Source organism: Abrus precatorius, unplaced genomic scaffold (assembly GCF_003935025.1).
Source record: "Abrus precatorius isolate BTA unplaced genomic scaffold, Abrus_2018 Scaffold5, whole genome shotgun sequence".
Taxonomy (NCBI): Eukaryota; Viridiplantae; Streptophyta; class Magnoliopsida; order Fabales; family Fabaceae; genus Abrus; species Abrus precatorius.
Window position 1 is genome coordinate 7,508,977 of NW_020874395.1, and position 22,381 is coordinate 7,531,357.

The window sequence follows — 22,381 nt, forward strand, 5'->3', positions numbered from 1 at the left end:
TTCGTAATGTTTTTAAATTAGACTGATGATTGAATTGGTGAGGCATTTGAGTATAAATATCCTATTGCCTGTAATGAAATAGATTAATATTTCTCACACATAAATATCAGCAAGTTTTAATCGTGGATACTTTTAAATACTGATGAGAAAATAAATTTTAAAAATATTATTATTATATAATCAATTCAACATCATACAAGTTTGTAGATGACTTGTACAACAATATTTAGACATAAAATAAACAAATTCATGTTTAAACATTCATATTAAAATGATAACTATATCATCATTAGTGGTCGAACACCATTAATTCAATTGTTGAGTTGCTTCCTTAATTGCAACAAGATCGACTCCTTCTTTTAATTAAATAGCAACTTCTTTAAATATAGTAGTGTTTTCAATAGAATAGCAAATTATGTTGACGATAACATCAAGATTGTTTTCAACATAATTTCTTTTGTTTATCCTTTTCCAAAATTAAATGAACCTTTACCACATTAAATAGTTTCTTTTGATTATTTTTGAAACTATATTGTTCTGGATTCATCAACTTGTTAAGGCTCTTGTATCAAATAAAAATTGAAAAGGACAAACCTAAATTTTACACACAAGGCATACATTTTGTCTCTGCTATCCAGTGAATTTGCTTAAGATAATCACAAAGAGAAACTTAGGCAATTTATTATAGATTTGGATTATGTAAATATTGTCCACCTCTCCATACATCTTGAGGACTTAGTATTATTGGTTTGAGGATAGCAGCTTGGCCAACACATATGTAAGAATACTTGCTGTAAATTTCAACTCGTGAGCCAGGACTGAAAAGGTACATTTCATCAAATCCATTTCTTCCAATTGACACGGAGTTTCTTCTACCCTGAGAAAATCAAAGATTTAGTGGATCAGCGCTGAGATCATGTCAAGAATTTCAAATAAAATATAATATAGTTTACCTATTCAATGGAACTAAGGTAAAATGAATTTAATTTCTCTATGTGAGGAGTGTGCAAGAGTATGCATGTCAAGTATCATTACTCATTCCACCGTAGAGCATGATAATTACATACCCTGTCAATCACTGTGAAACTTCGAGGTGCATCTGTGTATACAAGACTTATATTATCACATAACTTCTTGTAGTTGTCCATTTCCTCATCCATTTCTTCAAAATTTCTTTGCCTTCCTTCTGCTCCATTATTCTGACTTTTAGTACTCCAAGTTGGAAAAATTTTCTCAGTAGCTGAATTCCATATTTTCCCAAAGCCTTCTTCCTGGCTTGAATTTGCAGGACTCAACATAAATTCTGATTCCAAAGGGGGCTTACTGCAGTAATTTGATCTTTCTAATCCTATTGCATAAGTTGCTTCTGGTGAGCTTACTGTCAGATGGCTCAGAATGGACCCTGTCATGTGAAGGGCCAAAGACTTTGAGTTTGAGATTTCAAGCTCCGAGCTTAAGGCATCTTCTTCCAAAGTCACTATGTATTTTAATCCAATCTTGTCGTCTGATGATCTGTTTATTAATTCTACCTGCATCAAATATTCTCAACTTGTCTAAGTAAATCTGAAATTGCAGCTGATAAAAAAATCTGAAACTGTGACAGCAAATGGACCGAAGTATCTTCTAGCAATTTAGCATGTATGGCAAATTGATTCAGGCATTTCGGTATATCAACAGGTCACTTCCCATACCCATATTGGTCCAGCACAAGCTAGTTCTAGTTCTAATATTACCTTAAATTTGAAGTTTCTTTATATAACACAATATTAAATTACACCTAAGGAAAATATACCTTGATGGATTCCTTTGGATTGCCATTAATCTTATGCAGAACCCAATTAGTTGGGGAGAAAGAAAGTTCACCATCATCAGTTTGAAACTTGAAGTTTAAAGACACCCCTCCTTGAATAATGGCATCACCATATTCTCCCTCTGACACAGCAGTGTGGAGCAACTCCACTTTGCCTCCATGCCACATAGGAGTCTTGTAGGAAGTGATCAACCCACTTGGAAGCATCATGGTCGCAATGCTTCCATTTTTCAACTCCATTTTTGCAATGCAATTGTCACCAACTGCTTCAAAGGTGACTCCATGTCCACTGAATTCTTCTTCCAAGTAATCAAAGTTGATGGGTTGGTAAGGAACGGAAGCCACTAAAGGGAGTGGAAAGTCTCTCTTGCATTGCTTGTGTGGTATGTTACAACTAGCAGAAGGAAAACAAGTGTGTAGAGAAAGTGTGTTTCTAGTTGAAGTAAGAATCGATGTGGGAATGAAACTAATGGAGCAAAAAAGTGAACTTAAAGCCATGGTGATGTTGCATGCCAAATGAGGTGTTACTTAAGACATTGTTGGGGAAGAGAACTTTTTCTTGGTCTTGTTGGCATGGCTAAGAATTGGTCTATGTGGATAACGTGATTGATTTTATCGCTTCTGATTTTGCGTTTTAGCAACTTGGATAATTTAAGATATTTTGTAGCTTTTGTTCTTCTCTAACACTTTGTCTTTTTTGCTTCGTTTAGCAATATATAGGGATTGGTTCGATATTCAAGCATGCTGTATATTTCCTATGCTAACAAATTGGGTTTTAATTTAACAAAATAATGAAATTTTAATTGTAATAGTCAACAGCTGGTATTTTCCTGTCTTCTGACCCGATTATTATGGGAAAATGCAATCTGAGTTTTTGTTTTGTCATACATTATTGAAAGTTTAAATTTAGAGTTAATTACTCCAATTTCTCCTTTATTTTTCGCTTCTTGTAGTACTTAATTTTAATTTTTTAATAAAATTCTCTTCATTTTAAATATATTGCAGTGTAGTCTAATTTTAACGTTATATTTAACAACATAAATAGTCAACTATTATCTTTTTTATTAAAGTGAAAGTACCCATAATTTAAGTTTAGATTTATTGCACAAACACTATATTTTATAAGCATCACAAAATTTTTTCTCATATTTTATTAATATTTTAACCTATTTTATAACTAAAATTTATAATTCTCAAATACGTAAATGGTGAATTTTTTAAAAAATAATATAAGAAAATACATATTGAAATTAATTAATTTTATATCTTCAAAAAAATTAAAATACTTAAAAAAATATTTACGTAAATCCAAATGATTTCGTCGGTGTTCTAAAATGGTTTTAAAGAAATACTCCCTCCTTAATAACAATTAATTTAAATAATTTTAATTATTCTAAAGATATAAACATAATTAATTGTTCTATATTTTTTATAACATGGGTTTAATTATAAAACATTTATAAAATATGAGAAAGGTTTTTGTAATGCGAGTTTTCTGTAATGAGTCCAAACTTATATAAGTGTATTTTTATCACTTTTAATACAAAAAATAATAATTGACTACTGACTAATGTTTCTATTAATTGCAACATTAAAATTAGACAACAGTGTGATAAATTTTTAAAATAAAAAGAGTTTTGTCCAAATTTAAAAAGGATTTGTGATTCTATAAGAAGTTAAGATAGTAGATAAAAAATGACTTAAAAAAATTCTAAACAGTAAATTTTTAGGACTGAAGATTGATTGTAATTGAAAAACAAGAGATTGTGGAGTAGATGAAGCCTTTATTTAAAAAAATAAAAAAATATAATAAATAGAGTTAAAAAAGGGATACCCTTAAAAAACATGAAAAAAAAAAAAAAGATAAGGGAGAGAAAAGGAAAGAAGAAGAGAGTAAAGATGAAGAAAATTTATTCTCAAATCACATTTTTTTGAAGATAACAAGTAATTTTAAGTCATTACAAAGAAATTGAAAGAACAAATGTTAGAGGGTTGGAGGAGAAATTTAACTAGGAACTTTCAACTATTGTAAAGTAGTTTGAAAGAACAAACGTGGAAGAGAATAAAGTTTTTTTGTTTGTCGAATTAAATAAGGATAATTTTACCTTTTGTTCTTTTTTCTGTATGTTTACACATTAATTTTGTATGGTAATAATTCTCCTTATTTATTTATTTTTTAGTTTTTTTTTCTTATCTCTGTTATCCTGTTTTTTCTGATGGTGAACCAATAATTACAAAAACAATAAAAAATCATATTTTGTGATATAAATAACAAATAAATTATTTTTTAGTGACTTGTATATTTTATTAATATTTCTCTTATGAACCAATGAAATAAAAGAACCCTATACATAAATCATTTAATAGAAGAATTTAAAAAAAAAAAACTTTTAATATGTCACTTAAGTTATATAAGAATTTTTGAACCCAAAAATTAAGAATCAAAAGTTCTTATCACCTAAAATAGCATAACCACTTAGAATAAGAAAATTGATTATATTTGAATTTTGTGACATAAACAACAAAGGAATCATTTTTTTAATTACCTTTTTCTTCATTTTCTTTAATTAGTCTTTCTTTTTTTAATCTAATGAAATAAAAATTAAACATTGTCACATAAATAACCAAAAAAATAAATAAATCATTTTTTAGTAATTTTTTTTCTTTTACTGATTTTTCTTTTATGAATCAATGAAATAAAAATTAAATCTTGTAACAATAAACAAATTTTAGTAACATTTTCACTCCAAAAAATATATTTCCTTTTTTTGGCTATTGTTAATTTATTATTATCTTTTTAATTTCCTTTCTAATTTTTATAATTTGAGAGATTTTATTTTTTATATTTTTAAAATAAAGAAACACAATTTTAGAAAAAAAAAATTTAATTTTGAATTACAGCAATGAATTGTTTATAAAAAAAATATTTTTTTTTGTTTTTAGATAAAAAATAAATTTTAAAAAATTATTTTGATACTTTACTTTTCTAATTATTTCTTGAAAGAAGAAAATATTAAATTTTTATAGTCTTTTAAATTCAAAATTAAATAAAGAAAGTATAAAAAATGTCTTTTGAAGTTTTAAAATTGAGAAAAAAATTAAAAATATATTTTGAACTTGACGAATTAGATTTCTACTCATGTATTTCTTATGGAGAAATTAAAGCCACATTGTTCTATTTTTAAAATAAGATTTAGATTAGTTTCAAATATTTTTTCACTTGCACTAAAAGAAATTAATAAATATTTTTTTAAAATATTAATTTTATTTGAAAAGAGAGAATTAAAAAAATTACTTCTCTTAATTTAAAAATAAATTTACTCTTACATATAATTTAAGTTAGCACATAATTATTCAATAAATTATTACAATCTAAGTAATATTAAAGATAAATTAATTACTCCATTAACATCACTTCATCGTTGCATGGATTTACAATTATTTTGGAAAAAAATTAATATTAAATATTTCTTTTTTTGACTATTAGGTATAAACCCTTTTTCATAAGATTTAAATTAATACTTACGTATTCAATTAACTCTTACGATTTAAGTAACATTAAAGCTGAATTTATCACTCTATCAACATTAATTAGTTATTGCATAGATTTAGAAAAAAAATTTAAAATTTTTTTTTTCTGAAATTTGAAAATTTGTATTTTATTATTTTTTGTGCTTATGATAAAAATATATTTACAAGCAAACTTGCATGATACTCGATATAATAAAGTAAATATAGCAATAATGTTTTAAACACACATCTGTGTTATTTTTATTATATTTTCATTTTATTGGCTAAAAAGAGAAAAAAAAGTCACTATTATCTTAAAATTTTTAGAGTACATCACAAGATTTTATTATTATTAATTTTTTTACTTTATTGTATTGGTTTAAAAGGAAAAAATAATAAAGAAAATAAAATTTTAATATAAAAATTATTTAATCAAAAGATTTGATTTTTTTATTATTCAAAAAGAAAGAAAAATAGAAAAATAAAGAAAAAAAAAGTCACAAAAATTTTGTTTGTCACAAAATTTAATTTTTATTTCATTAGTTCATAAAAAAATTAATAAAAAGAAAAAAATCATTAAAATAATTATTTCTTTATTATTTATGTCATAAAATTTGATTTTTATTTCATGATTCATAAAAAGAAAACTAATAAAGGAAAAAGAAGAAAGAGTCACTAAAAAATGATTAATTGGTTGTTTGTGTTACAAGATTGATTTTATTCTATTAGATTATAAAAAAAGTTAATAAAAAAATGTCACTGAAAAATGATTTTTTTGGGTTGTTTTTATCGTAAATTTTTAATTATTTTTATTATTATTAGTTTGCCAACGTAAAGATAACAACAAAGGTAAAAAAGAAAAAAAAAATGAAAGAATAAATAAAAGAAATCATTGCCACAAAAGATTGATATAGAAAAAGAAAAAGAGAGAAGGACAAAACGTAAAATCATCTTTACTTGATTCGACAGATAAAAAATTGTTCTCCTCACATTTGTTCTTTCAACTGTGCCTGTTCTTTCAATCGTGATGGCTTACAGTTACCAATTGTATTTAAAAAGTGTTCTTTGAGAATAGATTTTTAAACTCTCAAACGTTCTTTTTTTTTTCCTATGTGACACATGCCTCTTATTTATAGTTAAATAATCCTAAACTTATTTAATATATTTTTTATTTTTTAAAATAAAAATTTTATTTTCTTCGCAATATCTTATTTTTTAATTACTAGTAATTTACTTTCTTAAAAAAATCTACCATTTTTAATTTTTTTAAGCCATTTTTTATCCACTATCCTGATTTCTTATATAATCTAATCATTATTCTATTTTTAAAAATTTTGAATTTTATTTTATTATTTTAGAATAGAACCTAGATAATTGATTATTCATACTTTTATCCAAAAATAAAAAAATTGATATTTTTTTAAATAAATAATTTATTTCTTCAATTCAAAATTAAAATTGTTTTCTTCCTAAAATCTTTCATAAATTAAAAATTAAAAATTAAAAATGAAATTAAAAAGATAATAACAATTTTAAAAAAATATATATATAAACAAATTTTTTGAAGTAAAATAAATATTTTTAAAGTTAAAATAATTATGCACAATTAATTAGGATATAAATATTTTATTTAATAAGTATTATAAGATGTTATATGTAAGTAACTTTTGAATCTAAATTTTATTTTGAAGATTATTTTTATAATTAAAGCTTTTGCAACGATTTCTTCGATAAATTTTAGTGATCACTCTCTGTCATTATCTTTTGTATGTTGATTGTAATTTTTTCTTTATTATTATTTTTCATGCAACCATCATCTCGTCGTGACTTTGATAGTAATAATATGTAACCAATTTAAGTAACATGACTTTTATTCTACGAAAAATGCTAATATGTACTCAATTAAAAAATTAAAAAAATATTTAATAATATATTCATTCTTAGTATTTTTAGTGCATTTTAATATAATTTTAAATAAAAATTTTATTTTTAGTAATTTTTTGTTTAAATAGAATTTTAGTCTCCAAAAAAGTTATGATTTTTCTCATTTGATCCGTCATTATTTTTTCTAAACAAGTCCCTCCAAAAAAAATTTAAACATTTCTTCCATTACTAATTCATTATTTTTACTCATACAATATGACATAGAATTTACGTGGATGATAATGTTATATTTACACTTCCATTCACTTTATCTTTTTAAAGTTCAATTTCAAAGTCATACTTTATAAGCTAAAATTTCCTTAAAATATATAGAAAATGTGATATTATTAATGAAACATCTTGTTCGTGTTACATCCTTTTGTTAAGTTATATGAAACAACTCAGATGTTATGTAATCAAATAACAAACGAGTTAATAAATTACTAATAAAAATGACAAATGAAAATGAAAAACAATTTTTGAGAGACAAAAATTTGAAAAGACATAAATAAAGAGAAGAGACCAAATGAAAAATAATGTTTAAGAAACTAAACCTTATTTAATCCTTAATTTTTTAACTAGTAGCAAGATACATAGCTAAACCTAATATTCTTTTTCTTTTTATTCAACCTTTTCACTCCAACCCTACAATAACTGCAACAAAGGCTCCTCCTTAACCTAACATGCATGGTAAAGAGGGAAGATTTTGCAAAAGCTAGGCCACCCAAAGTGATATTGATGTAGATGCATTACTTGTATGTGAATGTGATGAAGGCAATGGATCTTTTTACTATGGATATCTCGGGGAGTCTTGACTCTTATGCAGAAGTGAAACTATCTAACTACAAAGGCATCACCAACCAATAATCAAAACCCTGTTTGGAAGCTCTCATGGATGATTTTATGGGTAGAGTTACATTTGATCTCATGCTCTTCTTCTTTGGATACCCCACTCATCTGTCTCTTCAATGGAAAAGATTAGTTTACAGCAAATTTCAAAAGACTAAAGTGCTTTACTTCAACTTAAAAATTTATTTATTTTTATATAAACCAAAGTATGAGAATATCTTATGTCTTTCTTATGAGTAGAAGCACAAGAATGTAATTTACATCAAAATATAACAACTAGCAAAATAGTTATTGTGGGCTTTAGATATCATTGATATATATATTCTCCCATGAAATGCCCTCTTAAAAGTCAAAAGCGTGTAGAAGTAGAATGATTTTTCCAGCTCATTTTGGCAAAAGCCTCTTGCAACGACCAAAATAACTAATAAAAAAATTGTCTAAATTTCGTCAAACCCCACAATTTAAAATTTCTTCTAACACTAATTTGAAGTCATAGATAATATAAAGGATCTCAATTGATCAACAAAAAGTCAATTATTTTAGGTAATGTGAGAGATAATCATATTATTTCTGTCATACTGGCCAGTTCTTCGTAGTTAATACCAAATGTCTCCTATTTCATATATTTTAATCTAAAACGTATGCAAGATTCTTAATTGTGGTACTGATCATTATTTATTCTAATAGAATCAAAATAAAAACTGAAAATGATATAACACATGAAATATCATGACATGACTGTCATTTCATTTAAGAAAAAACGCTTTTCATAAAATTTTAAATTTATTTTAATATTTTTATAAATCTTATTAAAATAATTTTGTTTAATTTATTTTAACATGTTTTATTATTAAATTTATCATATATAACTTGTTAAATAAATATTTAATTAAACTATTTATCTAAACACGACATTTATGTACGGCATCATCCCTTAAGAACATTAACTAGGATAAAAAAATTGTTCAGTTTGGAATAACGAGGCAAGAAGGAATGGCTAAAATAAATATTTATTTTATTTTTCTCCCTTAAACTAACGTTTCGAAAGTTCCACGTAAATGCTGTAAATTACTTTTCCAAACACACTATTCGTCATTATTTTGAATAGACTCCTACGATTATCATTTCATAGGGAAAATGCATGAGATAAACTTTAGAATAAGAGAAGCGAAGTTTGACATTTCGAACAAGAAAGAAAATTAATCATTTACATAAAAGGAAAATTATGCAAAATTTTTGTGATAACAAATGAATTAATTCATCCCTACGATGGGTTTCACCAGGTGCAAAAATTTGTTCTCAATGTTCATCCTATTATCATATTGTAATTTATTAGATAATGTTGTTTTTGCCGTAAACACCACCACACCATCATCTCAAATCATCAAAGATCCTGAAACTCTCAGCTCCAATAATGGAAACTTCACCTTGGGGTTCTTCACCCCTGAAAATTCTACAAACCGTTATGTGGCAATTTGGTGCAAATCTCCAGACACTGTTGTGTGGGTAGCCAACAGAAACCAACCCCTTAATGATTCTTCTGGAGTTATAACAACATCTGAGGATGGCAAGCTTGTGGTGTTGAATGGACAGAAAAAGGTGATTTGGTCACCAAATATGTCTTATATTGCATCCAATTCTAGTTTCTATGTTTCAAGTTATGGTAGTCTTGTCTTGGTGGCTGCAACAGGAAACACCATATGGGAGAGTTTCAACCATCCTTCAAATACATTGTTGCCCCATATGAAAATTTCTAGCAACAAAATAACAGGTCAGAAACCAATAAGTACTTACATTCTAAATAGTAGTCTTTTTGTGCTATCACTCGTGTCAGATACGTATTCATATCAGGTACTGCATAGATACTTCAAATACTTTTAGTTGCAATTTTACTTTTTTTTCTTTTAATTTTTAAACTTCTACACCAATACAAATTGGAGTACCATAATAGTTGGTTAAATTTTAGCCTTTTATAATGTTTATAACTATATATGCTCATTTTTAAAACATGAATTCTGGTAATTTCAAATTTTTATTGCATGTTAATTTTAGATAAGTTTTGTGTTTGTATTTTAGTTGTATCATATCATATGAATTTTAGAGTTTGTTGTATTCTCATCTGTGTCATATCTTGTGTGTATTGTATCTTAGGTGAGAAAGTAGAACTTACATCATGGAAAAGCCCTTCTGATCCATCCATTGGAAGCTTCTCTTGTAGTGTTGAACGCTTACAGATTCCTGAAGTGTTAGTTTGGAATGGATCTCAACCATATTGGCGCAGTGGTCCATGGAATGGTCAAGTCTTTATAGGCTTACAACACATGGGAGTATCCTATCTTAATGGTTTTAGTGTTCAAAATGATGTGGATGGAACAGTGGGTATATCTTTTGCAGTAGATGACTTTGGAATCGCAATCTACTCCCTAAATTCGCAAGGACAAATCTTAGAAAAAGATTGGGACGATGAGAAAAAGGAATGGCAAGTTACATGGACAAGTCAAGAATCAGATTGTGATGTTTATGGCAAATGTGGGCCCTTTGCAATCTGTGATTCACAAGGCTCACCAATATGTAGCTGTTTGAAAGGATTTGAACCAAGGAACAAGCAAGAATGGAATAGTCAAAACTGGACTAGTGGATGTGTTAGGAGGACAGATTTGCAATGTGAAATGGTCAAGAATCAAAACACAAGTGAAGATGGTGATAAAGCAGATGGGTTTCTGCAATTACAAATGGTCAAAGTTCCTGATTTAGCACAATTGTCATCTGTTACACAAGACACATGTAGAAGCCAGTGCTTGGAGAATTGCTCTTGCAGTGCATATTCATATGATAATGTTATTGGCTGCATGTCTTGGAATGTGAATCTAGTTGACATACAACAATTCCCAAGTGGGGGAACTGATCTATACATCCGTGTAGCCTCCGCTGAACTTGGTATGCTAGGTGTTATCAGCCCAAAAATTTGAATTTAGTATCATATCAACTTTGTTTGGACATAAAATTCTTGATTTTTAAATTTTTATTTTTATTTTCCTTGAATCGCAGATAAAGGGCATAACATAAAAGTGATCATTATTATAGTTACTGTGATAATAGGAATTTTCATAATTGTCACATCTGTATGCGTCATTTGGAGAAGGGATTCAAATTCAGGTAATATTTCATTGTTGTTGATTTAAATTTTATCCGTATAGGCTTACATTTTTTTTATATGGGATCTAAGCTTATAAGTTTATGTTTGACACCCCTGCCAAACTGTGGTGCTTAAATAAATCAGCGAGGAAAAACAAGAACCCTGGATTTTTTCGACTTAACAAAGGTCAAACATCTGAAGAATACACAAATGACAATGTAATTGGAGAACTGTCACCAGCTAAGTTACAAGAGCTACTAATATTTAATTTTGAAAAGGTTGCAACTGCCACAAACAACTTCCACCTATCCAACAAACTTGGGCAGGGTGGTTTTGGTCCAGTGTACAAGGTATTGTACATCTAGCATATTTAATCATGTTTGAAACCAATGTTTATAATTCATGTTTCATGATATTGTATTCTAGGGGAAATTGCAAGATGGTAGGGAAATAGCTGTTAAAAGACTTACCAGATCATCTAGACAAGGGCTAGAAGAATTCGTGAATGAAGTAGTAGTGCTTTCTAAGCTCCAACACCGCAATCTTGTAAGACTTCTAGGCTGCTGTGTTGAAGGAGATGAAAAGATGTTGATATATGAGCTTATGCCGAATAGAAGTTTGGATGCATATGTGTTTGGTTAGTTCTATTGTTGGCCCTTCAGTGTCAATCTCATTTTCAGCTCAAGACTTTCATATTTTACTTATTCATCATACATAATTTAATTTTTCAAAAAAGTGAACAATAGTTTCCCTGCTAGTGAGATTTCTTGAAAGCATGCTAGATGGAAAAATTAAATGCATCTTCTGATAATTTAAAAATAATTATGACGTGTCAGTTTTCACTTTTTACAGATCCATCCAAAAACAAACTCCTGGATTGGAAAAAGCGCTTTAGCATAATAGAAGGAATAGCTCGAGGATTACTTTATCTTCATAGAGATTCCAGGCTAAAAATCATACATAGAGATTTGAAGGCAAGTAATGTCTTGCTAGATGGAGAACTAAATCCAAAAATATCAGACTTTGGTATGGCCAGAATCTTTGGAGGGAGTGAAGATGAAGCCAATACTCAAAGGGTTGTTGGAACATAGTAAGTGTGCCTTGTTTTTGAAATGTATAGCAACAAACTTGGAGAATCAACTGTTACATTTTTATTTTTAATGCAGTGGCTATATGTCACCTGAATATGCAATGCAAGGAGTGTTTTCTGACAAATCAGATGTATTTAGCTTTGGAGTTTTGCTAATAGAGCTTGTTAGTGGAAGACGAAACTCAAGCTTTCATGACAGCAACAATGCTCTTACCCTCTTAGGATTGGTAAGTCTCAACAAATACAACTCATCTATGGCACAATTATGGGAAATTTATAGCCTTTTTCTGATACAACTACCAAATATTTTGATTTTAGGTCTGGATAAAATGGAGGGAAGACAATATTTCATCTTTAATAGATCCAGAAATATATGATCACAACCTTCATAAGAATATTTTGAGATGCATACATATAGGACTTTTGTGTGTGCAAGAATCTGCAGCAGACAGGCCCTCAATGGCTGCTGTAATTTCTATGCTTAACAGTGAGATTATGGATCTTCCTCCTGCAAGGGAACCTGCATTCATATTGAGGCAAAATATGCTGAGTTCAGTCTCCTCTGAAGAAAGCAATAAACTGTACTCCTTGAACATTGTCAGTATTACAGACGTCCAAGGCAGATAGAAAACTTGGAGCTTAGAGTAAAATATTTCAAAGCCAGCGGTAAAATAATATTATTGAGATCATTGGCACTTGTATAATTATGACACGACATTATGGAATTATTTGATTTATGTATATCCCACATAGTAGGAGAAGGATTTGGTTATTAGAATTTTATATAGATATCCTTTCCATTGTGAGGAATACAGTAACAAATTTAATGATTCAAATTTATATAAAATTGGTTTTAGAGAGAACTTTGAAGTCTTCTATGATATTAGGGTTGGTGGGATAAGAACACCCTGCAGCATTTCAGGATACAGTGTTTTACCTCATGGAAATATAAGACTCCAGAATGTGGCTTGCCTATTTTCCTGTCGATGCAATTTAACTATGTATAACTTACCGTTATCATTCTTGCTGATGTTTTTTAGCGTACAAACTATGGAACAATATTTCCTTAGATAGAGAATAGTTTGCCCTGCCCATACAGAAGGATGTTTTTCATATGCCAATATAGGTTTTTAATTTTTATTTGTGCACAAGCTATGGCATGCACTTCAAAAGCAGACCAGTTTTTGTTTTAGTTCTCCCAAAATGTTAAAACATTTTGTTCTATTATGTTAAAAATGCTATTGTCCAAGGAAGATGGGACAGTGATCATAACACTGTCAATAAATGAATGAATTTTTTTACTTACAGATTATCATTCCTTTAACAATGAGGATATGAATAGGGCTTGAGCCTGAACTTAAACAATACAGCTCCTTCCTTTCCTCAATTTCAATCTTTGACAGGGTAGACCTAGTGGTTCCTCAACAACCATGATACTTAACCTTATTTTTTCCTCTCCAAATTGTGAAATTCCACATCATAGCTTGGTTCATCCTTGGAAGGCTGAGGACAGCACATGGACACATAAATCACAGCTCCTAGTCCTCCATAAACTTCCATATTCAGGATCAATTGTTTATAGTTTGCCTTTTGACTTCACCCAACCAATGCAGCCCTAAAACCACTCAAACCAAACAGGTTTGAATCCTTATTTATTTCCTTAAAATATGATAAATGTAAGTCGTCTTGTAAATATTTTGAGTCCAGCTACTTTTCCTTATTTAGAATGAGAAAATATTCCCTCCCCTTAAATTTATTTACAGAAAAAAGAAAGGAAGTAAATCTGGTTGCCGATGTCTAGGATAGGCAAGCAAGTATTCCTTGCATTCAAACAAGTTGACTACATTTTCTATTACACAAATGTAACAAACGTTTATTCAATTAAGCGTAACCAGTAAAATCAATATTTTATTAATTGATTTGGTCGAGTCAAAACTGATAACCAGTTTATTTATAGTTTATTAATACTACATATTGAACGTACTCTAATTTAATTTAACGAAATTCCAAACAGGCAATTTTTAATTTTCTTTAAAAATGTTTTTCACGAGAAGAAAATGCTATGGCTGATAATCTTGCTTGCATCAAACAGAGAATTCTTTATGCAAGAGTAATTAGTTGGACAAATTTCAAATAGAAATTGTATTTTTAGTTTATATTTGCATTTCTTTTTTACAACAGGGATACGGAGATAAACATTAATAGCAAGATTCATGTATTGAACAGATAAAGAAAAAAAAATGTATATATATAGATACCGTTCGATCGATCGATCCCAAATAAAGGCCATAAGCGGTATTACTCTCAGTAAATGAACCCCACTCTTACCATAAGATTAAAATTAAATAAAATTTACAGACAAACATCTCTGTCTTGATGGAAAATCAAAGTCCAAAATTTGTTAAGATCCCACTTAGACTTTGATAGAAAACAACGTGACTATGCCATGTTTCAAGACGACACGTTGATTGTTGAGATACAAACATGTCCAAAGCAACAATCGAATCTCAATTTTAGTCTTCATCCATGCCAGCAGGTTGCTCTCTCCTTGGACCACCAGCTGGTTTTGCCATAATAATCTGGAGATATCAAAATATAATACACATTAGTTTGTTACTAGAAAAAAAAAAGATGAAAATATAGTATTCAATTTCACATAATCGCAATTGTCCAAAACCATAAGAGACTCGAGAATTTCTCATAAGATCAAATACTGGAGCAACTGGTAGAACCCACTATTTTATTAAAATGAGCACCACGCCATAACCATAGCCTACCAACAGCTATATTGCAAGTATTTTATCCTCATGGTGTATAATGGCACAGTTTGAGCACTGTAAATCAGTAGTGGCTGTAGTTTTTCAACTTCAGCTCCTCATAGACACATTTATTCTTGCTGATCAGAGCATAAATTGAATAAACATTATTTGCAAGAATCTCGTATTGCTAACTCGAGCATTGTTGTTTCCAAACCTCTATATCTACATTTTAAAGAAACTTAAATCCCCATGCACTTTAAGTGCTAAACCAAGAATTGCTCCAATCTTGATTGTTAGATCCAATGTCTAAATATGGCGTACATCATGTACCCAAATGCTTCCATACAGTAGCCCATAAACACGAGTAGCATGTTATTAGCATTATTCTTAACTACAGCTTGCAATTTTCTTTAGTTGTTCTGTTCACTCCCCAAAAACAGATCAACAAACCTCCCCAAAAAACAGATCAACAAAGAGGGGAAGGGGGAATCCATATGATCAACACAGGTTGCCCCCATTTAAAAAGTTGGATATTCCTTTATAAATACATTTATTAACCATCAAAAGTTTGTTTCCCAAAGAAAAATGTGCTTCCGAGGTACTTATTAAAGGGGCAATTGTAATTGACAGGGAACAATTGGCTACTATTTATTTCTAGATGATTACCTGGTCCACTCGAAGTACAGTGCATGCAGCATCTGCAGCATATTTTAGAGCAAAGAACCTGAACAGAGAAAAACAATAAGATGAAACTAGTCTTCCAGGTAATATGAGAAAGTTCTAATATAATCTAGAATTATTTCAAATCTTAGCAGTTGAAAGAAGGCCCCAGTTTCATCAATCACAAGAACCCTTAATTACTCTCTAAATTTTTATTACTTTAAAGAAATCTACACTACAGTAATGAAAATCCAGCTCACTATTTGTTCAAACTATTAATAAATCCTGTTCATGCTAGCATTAGAAAGTAGCTTACTTAGTCACATGGAGATCCCAAATGCTCATGGTCGAGGCATCCTTACAAACACCTTCATCCAAATCAATGCCAACTTTAGTATTTCCAGATGCATGTTCTGCATACAGAGAAGATATGATCTCCATTGCATTTAGCCCAGCATTCTCAGCCAAAGTTCTAGGAATCATTTCAAAACTTTCAGCAAATTTTGCTATAGCATACTGATCCAATCTGCAGAGCAATTGCAAACATTTAGTCCATCTCACTCACATCTCAATAACCAAATAAAAATTGAACCAAAAAAAAATGAAGAATAATCCATAAAATATGGTCCCAGAATAAAATCATCCAAGATCAAGTTTAGATTTTAGAACACATTTATGTTATACTGACTTTACTAATTATCAAGAACTAGCGATAAAAGATTGACACAGCTCAATAGATCAAATCAGACAGGTGATCAAAGCCACATATTTGAAACAGAAAGATATTCAACCAATTAAACGAATAAAATAACATAAGTTATCGGTAAATCATCCCAAAGGGCTAAATGCTAATGAAATGCAAATACACAGAAAATAGGATGATGAATGTATATTGAAGCACGATGGTATCAAAATGCAGACAATTTGAGTAAACAAAAGTAGTCACCGAAGTTCCACAAATTCATGGTCAGCTGCATATACATGGGAATCAACATATTAGAAGCATTTTTTGTTTAAAATCAAAATTAGATATGTCTGTCAAGACTTTCTTTTTTAGTCACTTGCATCTCTTCAATCTGGCACTTGCTACAAAGTGCCTTACATGGACTTCAGCAAATGAAATAAAATTTTTACCAAGTCCTGATAGGATACATATATCCTTATACCAAATAAAAAAATCGTGTTTTTTAAATTAGTGAGGTATACGATCAAAAAATTCAATTTGTAATTATGTTTCATCTCCACAGATGGAAATATGTAGCATATTTGGAAACGATATGACAATCATACTCCAGGATCGAACAAACTAAATTCCCAATGTAATTAAAAATAAATATTAAAAATGCAAGAGACATGTGCACATATCCCCAAAAATGTAAATCACTTTCTTTTATAGTGAAAACTTGTGGGAAATAAAAAGTACCCTGTCTCCTTGAAGGAAAATTCTTTCACCCTTTTAGCTAACTCAATTTCAGTTGCTGCAGCTCCAGATACAACACGACTATCCCTACACATGGCCTGAGAAACAATTACACAGAAAGATATTAATCAGTATTCAAAACTGAATTAGCTAAAACCTACAATTATTTTTTAAAAAGAATGCCTGCAGAAGTGTAATCCGGACAGATGTAGTAACAACTGTTAGATGCTTGCAGAGGCCGTAGTTTTACAAGATTGATGGAAACATTGGCAAATTACCTTTCAAGATCATTGAAAATTACTAAACATTGGAAAATACCTTGTAAGTGTTCACTCCATCATCAACTGCTCTTTCAAGATCATCTAGTATACTATCAGTACTTCCTCGTAAAACAACAGTGGAGACAGAATTTCCACCCTCTTCATTTTTCACAATGGTCACCTGCATATCATATTATAAAAAAAAAATGGTAAACTAAATGCCACACTCGGAAGAAAGGAGACCAAAAAAGAAGCAAGGGAAAAGGATAATATAAAAAATATGGAACCAAGAAAATGAAAGAACCAAAAAATCCCTTCAACATACCCTTACACCACCAATTTCCTCAACTGAAACAGAATCAACATATCCAAGATCATCTGGGTTTGGCTGGCTAAGCTTTAGCTGTTGCAAGAAAATAAAATGGGTTAGACAGAAGGCAGAAAGCTTCTTCATGTAGGCAAAGAAGCAAAAGCACAAACCAGAGCAACAGAACCAGTTGTCCGGCAAAATCGACGTAGTTCAAACTTTGAACTGATCTTTAGTACCATAAGCCTACATTCAGGAACTTCAAAGTTAGAAAACAATCTAGACTCATACCATGACTTCAAAATGATAGATATATGAATTACATTAATATTAATTCAATAGCAAGAGATAATTAAAACCACCAAACAAATAAAGACATCACACACTTGTAACGTTCACAAAAATGCAATGCCATCTCTCCTACTGCTCCTCCACTGACAATCACTTTGGCGCCAGAATCTGCTACAGCTTTGATGAGCTCCTCTACTTTAGCCTCTTCAGTTTTAGAATAATTTTCTAGCTATATAAATCAAAACAGAATAAAACCAATCAGCAAAAACATCAAATAATTTGAGAAAAACCATGCTAGTATGCATTAAACAAGAAGCAAGACAGTCATCCATGCTATCAGACTTGCACCAAACCAGCTAGACATCGAGCAGTCAAGTAGAAGCATCTAAATGAAGCTGATACACATAAAATAAAAATATTTCACTAAAAGACATGATTATAGTTTAGATTTTGCAAAAATAAAGCAGATCAAATCATACAACTGAAAATACTCGGCATCCTGAGTTCTTTATCAACTTGGAACAACTATTGACCAACCATTAAGGCCCTTTAGGCTTTAACATATTTTAACAATTAGAAGAATACACAAAATATTAGGCTAAAATGAATCATAGAAACTTTAAGAATAACATCTCACCTGCTAAAATCTACAAGACAATAATTACACAGCCCAAAATAATATCTAGTTAAAGCATTTCCAAATTTCAAACGTGAAAAAGAATAAATCACACAAGTTTAGAATCAACCATTAGTATTTAGCCACAGTATCCTACCATGACAAAATTAATAGGCTTTATTTGGGAGACAGTGATAAGTCACCATCTTATAACACCAGACAAAATTGATAGGCTTCAACAACCACCGCTCAAACAATGAATAAATGTAACAAAAAAACAAGAAAAAGAAGACAGAAAGCAAATTGAAAAATGTAATCATTTTAATATACCTGCTCGGCTGTGTGTATGAGGACAGTTCCTTTGGTTTCAGTTGCAGACGTATCAACACCACCAGCAAACACAGCAACCTTAAAAAGCATAGACAAAAGACCTCAGTACTAGACAGTACAAAGACTTGCCAATATGTTTCCATTGGGAGAAAATATTATATAGTTTTTTCTATCAAATTAAATCAACAAAGAAACAGATCTTGCTCCAAGATGATAGGAAAATATACAAGAGAAATACTAGCAACACACTTTTTATTTTTAGCTAAAATTTATTGAAAATAACAAAAATCATGCAGGCTGGTTCCAATTCTAATTTAATGATTCTCACTCATACTTTTGTAGTTTTCAATAAATTTCAACCAATGAGTAAAGTGTGTTTAGAAATAGTGTTAGAGTGTGTTCCTCCAGGCACTCCTCAATATACAATTAAACGAAAAGTGAGTGAAAACAAATTTTTTCACTTCATTGAATTTACTAGAGCTTCAAAGTTTAACTACAAAATATCAAAATGCATAACACAAATAATTCAGTAGAATAGTAGGTAAGAATCAGTTAAATACAACTAAAAATCAAGCAATCCTTACTTTTGTTAAATCCTTCTAGGCGTTGGTAGTATTTGTAGCTATTCAAAATCATGAACTCGTACAAATTAAAACCTCTAAAGAATCAAAAGGGACACAAGATTACACTTCGTTTGGTTGAGTTGAAATGTGGATGACTGAAATTGTCTACTTTAAGTCCATTGCAGTGATTTGGAAGGACTTTAAACAGTAGCTGAAATGGTTTATTTCAGTGGTCCCCACATACATGCATTTCCTTGCATCCTTGGCATGAAATGTACTGTCAGGTTTTTTTTTTTTTTTCTTGATTGAAAAATAAAAATGTATTTTTATAAGATAATTTTAAAAAATAAAATAACTTTATATTATGAAAAAATTAATATAATAAAAGGTTGAAAAAATTAAGCTAAAATTATTTTTTAATATTAAAAATATTTCTATATCATCTATTTATTTATTTCCACTCTCTTTTCCATTCATCCAAATAATTCATCATTTCTGCTCTATTTCCTATTTTTCGACATCCTTCCTATTTCATTCCTCTCTGTTTCACTTCTCATCCAAACAAAGCATAAATAAATATTGTATGGTGATATAACCATAGCAGTTGCTTTCACATCAACTGTCCTAGAACATTATTAAAAAACAAAAGCTTTGAGAAATTCATATAACATAGCCCATCTGTATTGGACAAAATCACAAACCATAGCAAATTCAAAATAGCATTGACAGTTCCATACACTTCTAGAAAATGCAGTATATTAACAATACTGAATATGATTCCATTATTTTCTAAATGTAACAACTCAAAATTGTCCTTCCACCTCAAGTTATCAGCTGTTCCATCTTCTCAACATTGCTCACTATGTTGGTTGTTTATTGTGTCCTTTATTATTTTAGCATCATTAGATGGGAGAATATGTTGAAGGCAAATAAAATAGACTAAAACTTAAAATACAGCCTTCATATATTCATATATTACTTAAAAACCAGCTCAAGAAAAGTATAGCCTTCCCATAATCAAAATATCTAAATAATGAACCAATGAAGAGCACACAGCACAAGCATTCCAGAGATCATATGGTTTGAGATCATCTAGAATAAACTGGAAAAATGACAAAGTTGGGAAGAATCTCATTACTAGCAAATAAATTATATAGAAAGCTAACCTTTGCCTTTTCTGCTCGCTTTATAGTCCCAACAGCATCATTTTTCAAAACCATTCCTCGAACCACTATACTGTTATGCAAGCCCCCTCCCAAGATCTTTGCAACACGAACATTGTCCACATTAAAGTTGGCAGGGTTTTTGGGACATACTTGAATGCACGCCTATATATTCAAAGCAAAGGTCAGAATATAAACAGTATTGTTGCTTCCAAATCATTTTATCATAGTAAAATGGGGTAATCAGGAAATACTCACATCGGCAACTAGCGAGCATATGGTATCTTCTTGACCAAATTGCTTGCTAGCAACAGCTGCTTTCATTCGAGAAACAACTTGCTCCTTTTCGCGGACATCCATATTTTCTGAACCTTTCTCAACCAGTTCATCCAATATTTGAATAGTCTGAATCATGACAAGAAATCAGAGGGAGAAAGAGGGGCAGTATGATATCAAATTTCAAAAGATGAATAGCAGTACAAGTTTTAAATATGAAACAGTAAGGCTCTCATCAGAGAACTCAAAACCTTATTGATTGCTTTAGTATATCCACTGATGATCTCACTAGGATGCAAACCCATCCTGATAAGTTCCTCCGCACCCTGGAGGAGCTCACCGGCAAACGAAATAGTTAAATTAGCTCCATCCCCAATTTCCTCTTGTTGAGCCTTCCCAGCCAAAACCAAAATCTTGGCAGCAGGATGCTGAACTTCAAGTTCACTCACAATAGTAGCAGCATCATTTGTGACAAAAAGCTTGTCCAAATGATTTATAACCATCTTATTCATACCTGAAACAGATCAAATAAAACACGTGAGAACAAGACCATTAACAAAGTAACAACATTCAAAATCTAACAAAACAAACGCTCTCTTCTAAAAGTATAATGCAGCAACAGATTCATACATGAACAAACATAAAAATACACAGAACCTAAATTAGCAAATTTTCTTAAAATGAAAAAAATAAAATAAACGCTTTTTCAAATCCGCACAAATTTTCAAGAACATTTATTCTCAGCACTGAAGTAAGTGAAAATGCTAGATCAACATAAGATGAAAATGAACGCATACCCACATTTTAAAAATCAAAACTTTTGAAATCTGAAGGGGCAATTTTCACTTGGTATGATTAAAAAAGAGTGAAAACGAAAAAGGGTAAGAGTGAATGTACCATTGGGACCAAGAGAAGTTCGGGTGATAGTGGAAAGTTGCTTGCAAGCGTCGATGTTCTTGAGAACCGCTTCATCGAGACCAGAAAGGTGTTTGTGACCTTCCTTGAGCATGGATTGAATCCCATAGGGTTGAATGTTGAAACCCATCTTCTTGCAATTTGAGAAAACCCTAACCCTAAAACCCTGGGAATGGCAACTTCTCACTGCAGCTTTTAAACTCTCTCCCTTCCCCGGCACGATCTTCGTATATTATAATGATGCAACAAAGTGAGAGGAGAAAAGCAGAAAATATTCTGGATTAAAAGAAAGAATAATAATAAAATAAGAATCTCATTAATCAGTATCTTAATTAAAAATTTAATAAATATTCTTTTAGTAAAAATGTATTAAAATATATTAATATATAAAATAAATATATTTTTATATCTTCTAATTAATTTTTTTAATTTCTCCTGTTTTTAATATTTTTCATAACATAATAATAACCACATGAAGAAAAAGAGAAAATCAAAGGTAATTT

The 22,381-nt window shown here is 29.9% G+C and overlaps 3 protein-coding genes across 4 annotated transcripts; 1 reads left to right on the plus strand and 2 right to left on the minus strand.

Moving 5' to 3' along the window:
- Nucleotides 1-365: 365 nt before the first annotated feature.
- On the minus strand, nt 366-2,500 carry LOC113867474 (protein NDH-DEPENDENT CYCLIC ELECTRON FLOW 5). 2 transcript variants are annotated; one of them, XM_027502831.1, is made up of 3 exons: nt 1,793-2,500; nt 1,068-1,529; nt 366-877 (listed from the first exon to the last, which is right to left on the minus strand). In XM_027502831.1, the coding sequence occupies exons 1-3, from the start codon at nt 2,306-2,308 to the stop codon at nt 683-685; spliced, it is 1,173 nt and encodes a 390-aa protein (XP_027358632.1). In that variant the 5' UTR covers nt 2,309-2,500; the 3' UTR covers nt 366-682. The 2 variants fall into 2 exon arrangements, 1 of the variants encoding a protein (XP_027358632.1); XR_003505173.1 differs by having other exon boundaries at nt 658-877; nt 954-1,529; nt 1,793-2,408.
- A 6,720-nt stretch (nt 2,501-9,220) lies between these two features.
- LOC113867038 (G-type lectin S-receptor-like serine/threonine-protein kinase At1g11330) lies at nt 9,221-13,289 on the plus strand. The gene is made up of 8 exons (XM_027501968.1): nt 9,221-9,863; nt 10,244-11,029; nt 11,141-11,248; nt 11,373-11,578; nt 11,655-11,865; nt 12,081-12,318; nt 12,395-12,545; nt 12,637-13,289. The coding sequence occupies exons 1-8, from the start codon at nt 9,362-9,364 to the stop codon at nt 12,943-12,945; spliced, it is 2,511 nt and encodes an 836-aa protein (XP_027357769.1). The 5' UTR covers nt 9,221-9,361; the 3' UTR covers nt 12,946-13,289.
- A 1,162-nt stretch (nt 13,290-14,451) lies between these two features.
- On the minus strand, nt 14,452-22,135 carry LOC113867153 (T-complex protein 1 subunit theta). Its single transcript, XM_027502231.1, has 13 exons — nt 21,861-22,135; nt 21,215-21,477; nt 20,946-21,092; nt 20,691-20,852; nt 18,962-19,039; nt 18,111-18,244; nt 17,898-17,970; nt 17,743-17,820; nt 17,476-17,598; nt 17,161-17,255; nt 16,054-16,263; nt 15,744-15,801; nt 14,452-14,897 (listed from the first exon to the last, which is right to left on the minus strand). The coding sequence occupies exons 1-13, from the start codon at nt 22,006-22,008 to the stop codon at nt 14,832-14,834; spliced, it is 1,635 nt and encodes a 544-aa protein (XP_027358032.1). The 5' UTR covers nt 22,009-22,135; the 3' UTR covers nt 14,452-14,831.
- Nucleotides 22,136-22,381: the final 246 nt, after the last annotated feature.

What these genes read in the sequence shown, in the direction of transcription:
- LOC113867153 (XM_027502231.1), bottom strand. Translation starts at nt 22,008, where the DNA reads ATGGGTTTCAACATTCAACCCTATGGGATTCAATCCATGCTCAAGGAA. An exon ending in AACTTCTCTTGGTCCCAATG is followed by an intron (nt 21,478 to 21,860) that starts GTACATTCACTC and finishes GATCTGTTTCAG; the next exon opens with GTATGAATAAGATGGTTATA. An exon ending in CATTTTTGTGAACGTTACAA is followed by an intron (nt 17,971 to 18,110) that starts GTGTGTGATGTC and finishes TCCTGAATGTAG; the next exon opens with GCTTATGGTACTAAAGATCA.
- LOC113867474 (XM_027502831.1), bottom strand. Translation starts at nt 2,308, where the DNA reads ATGGCTTTAAGTTCACTTTTTTGCTCCATTAGTTTCATTCCCACATCG. An exon ending in ATCCAAAGGAATCCATCAAG is followed by an intron (nt 1,530 to 1,792) that starts GTATATTTTCCT and finishes TATTTGATGCAG; the next exon opens with GTAGAATTAATAAACAGATC. An exon ending in GTTTCACAGTGATTGACAGG is followed by an intron (nt 878 to 1,067) that starts GTATGTAATTAT and finishes TGATTTTCTCAG; the next exon opens with GGTAGAAGAAACTCCGTGTC.
- LOC113867038 (XM_027501968.1), top strand. Translation starts at nt 9,362, where the DNA reads ATGGGTTTCACCAGGTGCAAAAATTTGTTCTCAATGTTCATCCTATTA. An exon ending in TTCTAGCAACAAAATAACAG is followed by an intron (nt 9,864 to 10,243) that starts GTCAGAAACCAA and finishes ATTGTATCTTAG; the next exon opens with GTGAGAAAGTAGAACTTACA. An exon ending in GTTTTGGTCCAGTGTACAAG is followed by an intron (nt 11,579 to 11,654) that starts GTATTGTACATC and finishes ATTGTATTCTAG; the next exon opens with GGGAAATTGCAAGATGGTAG.